Genomic DNA, 12,366 nt, shown 5'->3' with positions numbered 1-12,366 from the left:
ATTTTTTTCGTTTGTTTTGTTTGTTTTTATAAAGATAAGGTCTCCCTGTGTTGCCCACGCTGGCCTTGAACTTCTGTGAGCTCAAGCAATCCTTGCACTTCAGCCTCAGCCTCCCGAGCAGCTGGGACAACAGGCACACAACACTACACCAGACTCAGAGCCTGTATTTTTAACCCCTACCCCTGTTTGTTCTCATGCTAACAGTGCATAGGGCAATGCATACACACACACATATACATGATTTGCTAATTGCTTTATTCAGAAGAGACCCCTCGGAGTACAGCTTCTTTGGTTAAGCATGGAGTTGAGGTGGAGGAGAGCAGTGGAAGGCTGGAAATCTGGTGGGTGTCTCATTCTGGGTGGGTATAGAAGGGCTCCTGCCTGGCCTCTAGGATGGGTGAGGGATGCTTTCTGCATGGCCAAGGAACTTGGTTAGGGTAGGGAGGGAGGGTATGAGAGAGGGAAATTCAGCATTGGGTGGAAGGTTTCCAGGGAAGAGGGGACTCAGCAACGAGGGGTGCTTCCTCTGCAGTGTTTATTGGAATAGTACTGGTACTTTTTATTGTAGGTCGTCTTGTTTCTAGCAAAACAGTTGGCAGCAGCCTTATCACACTCACACAGTTGACTTCTGCAGGAGTCCTGTTTTGCTGAAATCATAAGAAAATAAACACAAGATGGGAGTTTGTTAATATTCAGTGGCTTCTTGTGGGAACCCTGGGGTAGAAGACACAGCCCTGTCCTCCAGAAGCTCCTAGTTGGAGACAAACACCTGTGCTCCAGATATTTCTGACCAATGGGGAGACAGAATTCTTGCCCTTGGGATGCTGGCCTCCAGCCTGGTGGAGACACAGCCAGGCACTGGGATACTTTCTCAAAGGCCTTCCTAACAGCCATAATCTCTTCCTCTTGCTAACAGATGTGTCCAGGAGGCAAAGCCCTAGCCTCGGGGGTCTGGGAATAGATTGTGATTGGTGTAAGCCAGGCAGGGTCATCCCTTTTTCCTTTGCAGTGATTGGTCTTTGTGTATCATGTAACCTTGTTCCAACCAATGAGCAACAAGGGGAAGTCTGCTGGGGGCTTCTGGGAACGATCTATTTCCTCCCTCCAAAAAGAGAGATGCCCAAAAGGAAAGCCTCTTCCATAGTATGAGGCCAGGAGGGTGGACCTGCAGCCTGTCTCTTGACATCCCAGGTGTAGACACTGGCCACGTGGCATAGCTGAAGGCCAGGAGAAGGCTAGATTCTTAATGACATGGCTGGAAAGCTGCCCCAAGCCTGGCACTGCACTCTTCCAGAATTCTAGTTATGTGACAGTCACATATCCCCATTATGCAAGCCACTGTCAGCTTGGCATCATGTGGCTTGTGACCTAATGCCTGCTGAAGATACATGCCTCTATGGAGAGGCCATGATGGGAGACATAATTTCTGATCTTAAAGGACTCAGGCCACGGGCAGGAGTCCATGCTTTTTCCAAATCCCACTCATGAGTCAGCTGTCTGGGGACACCAAGCAAAGCCTTCCAGTGCCACCCACCTCTCCTCCCCTTCAGGCCAAACTTTCTCCAGAATGTTGTCTTTGCCTCCTGTCTTTACTTGCCTTCCCATCAGCCCCCACCTGCTCTAATCTGGCTTTGCCCTCCCCACTCCATGGAAACAGCTTCCCCTGAGTCCCTCATGCGTTTCTGCCTCAACATCCAGGGGAGCCTTGTTGGCCCTTTTCATGGAGGACTCCTCTGTTCACTTGGCCCTTGCTAACCATTTCCTTACTGACTCCTTGACCTTCTCGCTCAGTTCCCCTTCTCCCTCTCTGTCCATCCCTTCCCTGTCTCCTTTCTGGGCCTTTAAACAGCAAATGAGTGATCACACCCACCTCTCAGGTCTCTGCTGCTGGCTTCTGAATCTGTGTCCCAGTCCTGACTTCTCCCCTGAGCTGCATTTGTATAGACAGCTGCCTGCTGGACCCCTCCCTGGGTGCTGGAGGCCCCTAAACTCAACATGCTGGAAATAGAACTGCTCCTCCCCACCCTCCACCATGACCTGCTCCCATGGTCTTTATCACAGTTGTGCCATCCATGCAGCCACATATCCACCCAACAACTCCCTCTCCCCATCCCTCCCAACTCAGTCATCAGTTCAGCTGATTCCATCTCAAATGCATCTTGATTTTTTCTCCATCTTTCCCATCCTGACCTCCATTGTTTTATGTCAAAATGTTACTCCCTCTTGCCTGCATGATGGCAATAGCTTTCTCTGCCCCTCTTCCACTTGTCTCCATCGACCCTGTCCCCACAGTGAGTCCTCTAAAATGCAAATCTGACCCTGTAGCTCCTTTGCTTAATAGCGTCCTATTGCTTTAGGGCAAAACCTAAATACAGCCCGGCCTGGAGGGCCGGATTGACCTAGCTCCTTCCTATGTCTCCAGCGTCATGGCTCAGCACTGCTTCTCTTCCTCATGTTTCTGCTGGGCAGTACAGAATGGCTTACAGTGCCCTTTAGTGCCTTTGACCATGCTGTGTCCTCTTCTGGGAATGCTCCCTCCTCTTCCCTGACTCTCTGCACAGCCTTTCAGACTCAGCTTAGGGGTCACCCCTTCCAGGAGCCTTCCTCAAGCCTCAGGCTGTGTTAACGCCTTATCTGTTTGTTTACATCCCACTGGAGTCTTTACTACATTGGATTTTCACTTTCCTGGCTTCCCACTCAACCGTGAGCTTCCTGAAGCAGGAACTGTGTCCCTCTGTGTCTATCTTTGGTGCCCAGCACAGTCCCCAGCACTGTCTAAACAAATGAGGGCCACTTGATGGTGAGGTAGGACTCTTACCACAGGTGATTCTGCTCCCCGCGTTGCTAAACTTGTAGCTCAGAAATTTGGTGCCACATCCACGTTTCTCCAGACGTTTGTAGCAACAGTCATGAGTGACACAGCAGCTGTGAGGAGACACCCTGTTGGGGCTCTTGTCCCACAGCTCCAGGAGGCCTGGTGCCTGTGGTCTCACCCCCTTGGACCCTGGGCAGAGACCCAGTGACTTTGCAACAGTCTAGAGCAGAAGTTCCAACATGCCGGCTGCTTTTCCTGCCAGGCCATCCTGACACCTCTGTGCCCATCAGGAACCGGCACTGTCTTTGCAGCTCCCAGCCCTGCCTGGGCCAGAGTCTAGGAGGGTAGGGAGGGATAGGTGGCCTCACCGATCTGTTGCATCCTTGGGGGATCCTTTGCCACCCACGCCACAGTGGCAGCCGTAGAAGCCATAACTGAGTGCAGCTTCCTTTCCTGTCGTCAACTTGATCATTCTGTGGAAATTCACCAAATCCCCATGGGCCTGCAGCAGGCCTGGAAGGAAATTTGGGAGTTGTCCGGTGATGGGGCATGGGGTTCTGTGCCCCCCCTCTCTGCCCCTCTCTGCTACTCTCCTTCCTCCCAAATGGCTTCTTTTTTCCCCCTGAGAGAGGATCACTGCAATGGGAGAGAAAACTAAGGGACAAGAGTGCTTCCCTTCTGGGGCTGTCCCCCCATGCTCAGAGGTCAGGGTCAGCTCTTACCAAAGATCATGATCACTGCCAACAGTAGGAGGGTCTTCATGGTAAGAGTTCTTGGGTGACAAATGCAGATGGACTGGCCTAGCTCCTCTGCTGGGTGGTCTCAACTTCTGCCCCGGCCGTCGCTCCCCTGCTCCTCCTTGGTGGCTCTGAGACACACAGACATGCTCTCCCATCCAACCTAAGTCCAGGGTGACTTCCTCTGTCACACTCAGAGCACACAAGGAGTGCCCTCCAGCAATGCACACACGCGCGCACACACACACACAACCACCTCCTGACCCGTTCCCAGCTCTGCAGAATGGTTTCACACACATCAGGCCCTCAGACCTGTGGAGAATCCCATGATACACTAATGAGACCTCCCCTGTACCTCATCAGACTGAGAGTTCTTGGGAGGTTGGAACCAGGTTCCTCCCAACTACCTGGGAGGTTCCTGAGGTCAGAGGATGTGTCCCTCGCTAGACATAGCTTGCATATCCCCACACTGGATTCAAGGCTTGGAGTCTCCAAGGCACCCATGGAGGCTCGGCCTCAGTATTTTCCTCCAGAATGAAAGCATCAACCTCTCTCTTCTAGGCCTTCTAACCCCTTCCACATACACAAGTTCCCAAACACATACATGTTAACACACCTATGCCCACATACATACACTCTCGTACTTACCTGATAGTGCGAACATCCTCTCTTACACTACACTCACATACTCACTCAACACACTCATGCACACACACCCTCTCGTACATATCAAATCATGCACATGCATGCACAACACAGCCACTCTCAAAGGCAGCGAATGAGCAGGAATTCTGCTCTTGACAGGACATCAGCTTCGCTGGCTCTTTACCTCTCAGAGGACTCCAGAGTTGTATCCCCAGGCCGTCTTGTTTGTTCTGCACTCCTGCTCCCCTTAAATAGCCGCTCCCTCTGGGAGGTTGGGGGTAGGTGAGGCACAAGGCTGGGGATGGGCGTGGTCAGTTGGTGGACTCAGGATTGGTCGCCCATACCCCTAGGTAATCCCTTTCCTTCCCCTCATCAGCTGGCAGGACAGAGTTGAGGATTGGGAAACCTTACATGTCAGTAGCTGATGCCAAAACACATTTCAGGCAGTTTTGCAGTCTTTCCATGGAGTAAATTCCCATAACCAGCTCTGGGTGTGATCAACGGTCAGCCATCTCCCTGCAATCGCCTCTAAGGGGGGCAGAGACTGTCTGCTGTTGCAGGCTGTGGACTCATTTGCACACCCGAAGGGACTACCAATTGCTGAGCAAGGATTGCTCCCTTCTGCTCAATGTGGCATTTGGGAATAGAAAAGAGGGCTTTTAGTGGTACTCATTCATTCAGCCGCCCAATCATTCATTCACAGGAAGTATGTCCTGGGCCTCTACCATGTTCCAGCACCTGTGCACGCCTCACGTGTGCACCCCACAGTCCACCAGGGAGAGGGTTTAATGGGGGTGGATTTCCCTTCCCACTAACTTGGGCCAGGGCCTCAACTTTCTCTTCTTATTCCTCTTTCTTCTTTTCCTCCACCCCTGTCCCACATGAGCTTCTAAACCTGGAAAAAGCCAGAGGCTATCCTTGAAGTTCCCACCAAAGCACTGCCTTCACTTTATTCCCCATCCTCACCTGTTTGGAGACAGGGCAGGTGAATGCTCCCTGGATCTGCTGCTCTTTTTCCTTCAACCTTCGGGCTTACACTGACTCCAGCTTTAATTCATAAAGTAAATATCTTTTTCATTGCTCTCCAGCACATGCTAAGAATTTAGCTTCCACCGCCTTAAGTAAACACTCTGTGATACCAGTCCTAAAAAAGTCACTGTGGCAGGGGCTGTGGTGCTTGTGAACATTCCATCTGTTCCTACACTCTAGAGCCCCTTGCAGGGATAGAGACCTAGGGCCCTGCTGCTGGCTGGTAAAACATGAGCATTGGTATAAAGGGTCACTTCCAGGTTTCTCCAGCAAGGGGACTATGAGATGCAACTCCCCAGCCCTTCCCTGCCCCACTGGTAGAACCAGAAGATGAAAACAATCTGGGGTGGAGAATCATAGCACAGAAGACAGTTGTCCTAGAAAGTCCTGCAGCTCACAGGGGTCTTAGTGTGAGTGAGAAATAGACTTTTGTTGTATTAAGCTGATGATAATTGAGATGGGCAGTTGCTGCAGCATAACCTAGTCTATCCCAAGAGCCATCAGACAGCTTTCCTCTCGAGAATACCATTTACTTCCAGTGCTCGACTGTGTAAGGAGTTGGACTGTGGTCCTCCTTCCTGCTCTCAATTCCTGTGTTGGAGTCCCGGTACCTTAGAATGTGATCTTATTTAGAAATAGGGTCATTGCAGATATAATTAGTTAAGAGGAGGTCACTAGGGCAGCTAGGATGGGCCCTAATCCAAGATGACAGATGTCATTACAAAAATGGGAAATTTGGAGACAGGCAGGCACACTGGGAGAAGGCCATACAAAGATGAAGGCAGAGATCAGGGTGAAGCTTCTATAAGCCGAGGAATGGCAAAGATTACCAGAGAACACTGGATGCTAGGAGAGAGGGATGAAGCAGATTCTCCCTCACAGCCCTCAGAAGGAATCAACCCCGTTGGGCCCTTTGATTTCTGCCACTGGAACTGTTAGACAATAAAATGTCTGTTGTGTAAGCCACAAAGTATCTAATACAAACCCGAAGCAAACTAACACAACCTCCAGGGATCTCTGTTGGCTTCCTTCACTCTTCTTACTCTGGGTTGCCACTCCTATAGCAGTTGGCTTTATGGCCATGTCAGAGTTCAGAGGTCTCATGCCCCAGGGGTAGACCACTGCCTTTGTTAAACATTGCACTTTCGGAAACAGTAGTTCCTCCAAAAGGCAGAACCGCCTCCCTCTCTGTATATCTGGATAGCCCTGATCCAGGCTTCAGTTGAAAGAAATACTCCAACGCTCAAGGACTCTGGTGACGTCGGAGAGAGCCTCTCCTTTTCCCATCATTTCAGGCTGTTTTACAGGAATTCAAAGTCCATGAATTGGCCTCTTGTTCATCTTCCATCCCAGACCTAATCCAAGCCCTTGGACTCAGTAAGCCAAACAGAAACCTCTACTTTCATGGGGCTTCCGCTTAAGCAGAAAGAGACAGACAATCAGCAAAAGACATACTAGTAAATGACAACATGTGATAGGTGGTGACACTGCAATGGGGAGAGAGGCAGTAGGTGACAGGGCAGGAGCACCGTCATCTCGGACAAACACCACCACTTTAAGTTCCAGCTCCCTTTCTAGCCTCATGCATTTCAAGGAAATCATTTCTCCTCTCACTACAAACAGCCAGAAAGAGTAGACAGTAAAACACAGATAAAACACAGATAAGACAGCTCGGGCAGAGAGGGAGGTGTGCGGAAAGTTTCTCTGGCAACTGCCAAACTTCACCCTCATAAAATGGGCCCCAGTAAAACAGTGAGCCTTAATAAGCACATTCTTTTCCCTTCAGGTGCACTAAGATAGGAAAGCTAAAAGCAGACTTGGGGAGTATGCCTGAGGCTGCAGAAAGATGTATGGGAACAGACACAGAAACTCTCCCTTCCAGACAGGCACAACAAAAAGACACAGAAGCAGTCCAAGCCTCTGTTAAACTCTCCCACCCTGAATCCTTAAAAACTCTTAGTCTGTAAGAGTGTGCCTCTGACCTAACTCAGACAGCTGCCCCTCTCTAAAATAAACCTGTCCTTGACTGCCAAGCCAGCTTTCATGTTTCTTTCCTCTTTCCTTAATTCTTACAGTAGGGATGGAGGAGGGGTATCTGGAGTAGGAGGGTGGCAATTTTACACAAGATTGGAGTGCTCAAAGAGAGGTGCTTTGAGCTTAGTCAGTGCTCAGAACACTTTCCTTGCATTATGAATAACTAAAAGAATCAGCATATTGACTAGTTTTTTTCTTTTGCCAAATCAATATCTGCATAAGCAGGGTTTTTTTTGCTGTTGTTGTTTTTCGTTTTTTTTTGAGACAGAGTCTCGCTTTGTCACCAGGCTGGAGTGCAGTTGTGAGATCTCGGCTCACTGCAACCTCCGCCTCCCAGGTTCAAGAGATTCTCCTGCCTCAGCCTCCGGAGTAGCTGGGACTACAGGCATGTGCCACCACGCCCAGCTCATTTTTGAATTTTTAGTAGAGGCGGGGTTTCACCATGTTGGCCAGGATGGTTTCGATCTCTTGACCTCGTGATCTGCCCACCTCGGACTCCCAAAGTGCTGGGATTACAGGCGTGAGCCACCAAGCCTGGCCAGCAGTTGTTTTTAATAGCAGGATTACGGTTGAAATTTTTCTGCTACTGTTTCCTAATGTTCCTTTGTGAACATACATTACTTTAAAAAATTTTTTGACATAAATTTTTACTTACAGAAAAAAATTGCAAAAGTGGAATTTTTACTTACAGAAAAAATGCCCTTCACCCAGGTTCCCTAATGTTAACATCTTCCATAGCCATTGTACAATCATGGAAACCAGGAAATTAATGTTATTAACTAATCTACAGGCATTATTTTAATTTCACCAGTTTTCCTACTCATGTCTTTTTTCTTCCAGGCTCTCACATTGCATGTAGTTTTCATGTCTCCTTAGTTTTTGCTAATCTGTGACATCTCCATACTTTTCTTGGCCTTTTATGACTGTGATACTGTTAGATAGTACTGGTCAAGCTTTTGTAGAATGTCAACCATTTTGGGTTTGTCTGATACACTCTCATGATCAGATTGAGGTTATGTATTTTTAGCAAGAATGTTACAAAGTGATATGGTGTCCTTCTCAATGATATTGGTATATCTCACTACTACTCATGTTAATTTTGATCACTGGTTAAGATGGTGTCTGACGGGTTTCTCCACTGTAAAATTACTATTTTTCCTTTTGTAATTAATAAATATGTTGTGGGGAGATACTTTGAGATGGTTCAAATGTCCCTTTTCTCACCATACTGTGACCGGAATTGGTGGGTTCTTGGTCTCACTGACTTCAAGAATGATGCCGCCGTCCCTCACAGTGACAGTTACAGTTCTTAAAGGCGGCGTGTCTGGAGTTTGTTCCTTCTGATGTTCAGATGTGTTTGGAGTTTCTTCTTTCTGGTGGGTTTGTGGTCTCACTGGCTCAGGAGTGAAGCTGCCGACCTTTGCGGTGAGTTTTACAGCTCATAAAAGCAGTGTGGACCCAAAGAGCGAGCAGCACCAAAATTTATTGCAAAGAGCAAAAGAACAAAGCTTCCACACTCTGGAAGGCGACCAGAGCAGGTTGCCACTGCTGGCTCCGCAGCCTCCTTTTATTCCCTTATCTGGCCCCACCCACATCCTGCTGATTGGTCCGTTTTACAGAGAGCTGATTGGTCCGTTTTGACAGGGTGCTGATTGGTGCGTTTACAATCTCTGAGCTAGACACAAAAGTTCTCCACTTCCCCACTAGATTAGCTAGATACAGTGGACACAAAGGTTCTCCAAGTCCCCACCAGAGTAGCTAGATACAGAGTGTCGATTGGTGCATTCACAAACCCTGAGCTAGACACAGGGTGCTGACTGGTGTGTTTACAAACCTTGAGCTAGATACGGAGTGCGGATTGGTGTATTTACAATCCCTTAGCTAGACATAAAGGTTCTCCAAGTCCCCACCAGACTCAGGAGCCCAGCCAGCTTCACCCAGTGGATCCCGCACCTGCTGCAGGTGGAGCTGCCTGCAAGTGCTGTGCTGTGTGCCGCACTCCTCAGCCCTTGGGTGGTCAATGGGACTGGGTGCCATGGAGCAGGGGATGGCGCTCGTGGGGGAGGTGCGGGCCGCGCAGGAGCCCACGGCAGAGCGGGGAAGCTCAGGCATGGCTGGCTGTAGGTCCCCAGCCCTGCCCCTCGGGGAGGCAGCTAAGGCCCGGCAAGAAGTCGAGTACAGCAGCTGCTGGCCCAGGTGCTAAGCCCCTCACTGCCTGGGGCCGGCAGGGCCGGCTGGCTTCTCCGAGTGCAGGGCCCGCTGAGCCCACGCCCACCCGGAACTTGCGCTGGCCTGCAAGCGCTGCGTGCAGCCCTGGTTCCCGCCCGCGCCCCTCCCTCCACACCTCACCGCAAGCTGAGGGAGCCGGATCCAGCCTCTGCCAGCCCAGGAAGAGGCTCCCACAGTGCAGTGGTGGGCTGAAGGGCTCCTCAAGTGCCGCCAAAGTGGGAGCCCAGGCAGAGGAGGTGCCGAGAGCAAGCAACAGCTGCAAGGGCTGCCAGCAGGCTGTCACCTCTCAATACCTCCTTCCACTCACTAATTGCAGCCATTTCAGCATCAATCGAAGGTTCTTGGCTATAGCAATTATTACTGGTGTTTTCCTGGTTTCCTCATTCTTTTTATATGAAGAATTTGAATTCTACTGTGGGCAAAACTTTTCCTTCTAGTTGTGTATTCAACCATTTATATTAGTAGGGGCTTATTTTCTATGCTATTTATTTTCTAACTCAAATTGTTCCATCTTGGCCATGAAGAGTTCCTTTAAGTTTACACCTATGTTGTCTTAACATGTTCTCATCATTTTTTTTTTTTTTTTTTTTTTTTTTTTTTTTTTTTTTTTTTTTTTTATGAGATAGAGTCTTGCTCTGTTGCCCAGGCAGCTGGAGTGCAGTGGCATGATCTCAGCTCACTGCAACCTCCACCTCCTGGGTTCAAGCCATGCTCGTGCCTCAGCCTCCGGAATAGCTGGGACTACAGGCATGTGTCACCATGCTCGGCTGATTTTTTGTATTTTTATTAGAGAAGAGGTTTTGCCATATTGCCCAGGCTGGTCTCGATCTCCTGAGCTCAGGCAAAAACACTTCCTTTCTTGCACCACAAGATCTTCAAACTTATTATTATTATTATTATTTTTTTTTGAGACAGAGTATCACTCTTTCGCCCAGGCCGGAGTGCAGTGGTGCCGTCTGGGCTCACTGCAAGCTCCGCCTCCTGGGTTCACACCATTCTCCTGCCTCAGCCTCCTGAGTAGCTGGGACTACAGGTGCCCGCCACCACACTCGGCTAATTTTTTGTATTTTTAGTAGAGACGGGGTTTCACCATGTTAGCCAGGATGATCTCGATCTCCTGACCTCGTGATCCGCCCACCTCGGCTTCCCAAAGAGCTGGGATTACAGGCGTGAGCCACTGTGCCTGGCCCCGATACCTCCAATTATTTTTTTGGAAAAAAGTTCAAAACCATATAGGTAATTATAACCTTCCCCCTTCCCTATTTATTATTTTATTTTTTATTTTTATTTTTTGAGATGGAGTCTCGTTCTGTTGCCCAGGCTGGAGTGCAGTGGCGCCATCTCGGCTCACTGCAAGCTCCGTCTCCCGGGTTCACGCCATTCTCCTGCCTCAGCCTCCAGAGTAGCTGGGACTACAGGCGCCTGCCACCATGCCTGGCTAATGTTTTGTATTTTTAGTAGAGGCAGAGTTTCACCATGTTAGCCAATCTCCTGACCTCATGATCTGCCCACCTCAGCCTCCAAAAGTGCTAGGATTACAGGCATGAGCCACCACGCCCAGCCTCCCCCTTCCTTATTTATAACTCCTTTCTCTGACAAGTTTATTTTTCACAATATATTTACTTATTTGTTCAATTATAGTGCAATTGAAGTAGCTTCAGAATTATTAATCCATAACTCTGTGAGAAATAAATTTACTAACTACAGTACTGTATTTGTGTATAGTTACTTGTCTCTTCAGCTTTTTGGTATACCAAAAAAATGCTGTTTTCTGAAGTTACATAGGTTATCTCTTTTCTTGCAGCCTACCTTAAGTGTGGTTATTATATTGATTTGTCATATAGTTATAAATTTATTTGTCATCATTTGTATTCCATTTTGGGTTCTACCTTTTTCCTCGTTGATTTTAATTATTTATTGCTTTTGAGGGTATGTGAAGCCTTCCCATGTGAAACAAGGTGAAAGCCATACTAAAAAGTATACTCAGAGGTGTTGCTTCTCACTCATGCCTACTATCTTCTCATTTTCCTCTTTTTCCCACCTCATTCTCTCCCCATGGCCCGTAGGTAACTGTGTTAGTTATCTATTGCTGCATAATAAGTTATCACAAACTTAGCAGCTTAAAACAACATAGGTTTCTGGCTGGGTGCAGTGGCTCATGCCTGTAATCTCAGCACTTTGGCAAGCTGAGGCGGGTGGATCACCTGAGGTCAGGAGTTCGAGACCAGCCTGACCAACATGGAGAAACCCTGTCTCTACTAAAAATACAAAATTAGCCGGGTGTGGTGGCACATGCCTGTAATCCCAGCTACTCGGGAGGCTGAGGCAGGAGAATCGCTTGGACCCAGGAGGCGGAGGTTGCCGTGAGCCAAGATTGCGCCATTGCACTCTAGCCTGGGCAACAAGAGTGAAACTCCGTCTCGAAAAACTAACAAACAAAAAACATAGGTTTCTTATCTCACAAGACTGCAAACAAGTTGTTTGGCTTGTGTTCCTATGTAAAGATCATACCCCTCTGCTTGGTCCGCCCCCATGCTCCTCCATGGCCTCAGCTCCTGGACTTCCTCTCCATAGGCAGTTACAACATGGCAGCTCCCTTCTTCAAGGCCACCAGGAGAATCACTCACTCCAATCTGCTAAGACTGAAATCTTCCATAATGTAGCCTCATCAGGGGTCTGACTACCCCACATCCTTTGCTGTATTCTGTTAGTTAGAAGCAATTCACAGGTTCTTGGGGAAAGGATTATACAAAGGTAAACTCACTGGAGGTCATTCTAGGGTATGTTTATCATAGTAGCCAATCTCATTCGTTTTTGGTTGATTCTTCCTGAATCTTTTGCATAAATGTGTAGGTATATGTTTATTTTCTTTTAGCC

General features: G+C 48.6%; 1 protein-coding gene across 3 annotated transcripts in view; it reads right to left on the bottom strand.

Annotated features, from left to right (window-relative positions):
- Positions 1-238: 238 nt before the first annotated feature.
- Positions 239-12,366, bottom strand: part of PLA2G2A (phospholipase A2 group IIA) — a 33,864-nt gene continuing 21,736 nt past the window's right edge. The window contains exons 1-6 of one of the 3 annotated variants that reach the window (XM_001160501.4): positions 5,164-5,237; positions 4,382-4,492; positions 3,538-3,683; positions 3,184-3,328; positions 2,819-2,925; positions 239-647 (exon numbers count right to left, since the gene is read on the bottom strand). In XM_001160501.4, coding sequence (XP_001160501.1) covers positions 505-647; positions 2,819-2,925; positions 3,184-3,328; positions 3,538-3,577 — 435 coding nt within the window. In that variant the 5' untranslated portion in view covers positions 3,578-3,683; positions 4,382-4,492; positions 5,164-5,237 and the 3' untranslated portion in view covers positions 239-504. Of the gene's footprint in view, positions 648-2,818; positions 2,926-3,183; positions 3,329-3,537; positions 3,716-4,381; positions 4,493-5,163; positions 5,245-12,366 lie in introns of those variants that run through there. The other 2 variants (XM_063785379.1, XM_001160395.6) reach the window with 2 other exon arrangements.

The sequence above is a fragment of the Pan troglodytes genome, chromosome 1, assembly GCF_028858775.2.
Source record: "Pan troglodytes isolate AG18354 chromosome 1, NHGRI_mPanTro3-v2.0_pri, whole genome shotgun sequence".
Taxonomy (NCBI): Eukaryota; Metazoa; Chordata; class Mammalia; order Primates; family Hominidae; genus Pan; species Pan troglodytes.
Note: the sequence above shows the minus strand (reverse complement) of the source record. Positions and strands in the feature narration are given on the sequence as shown.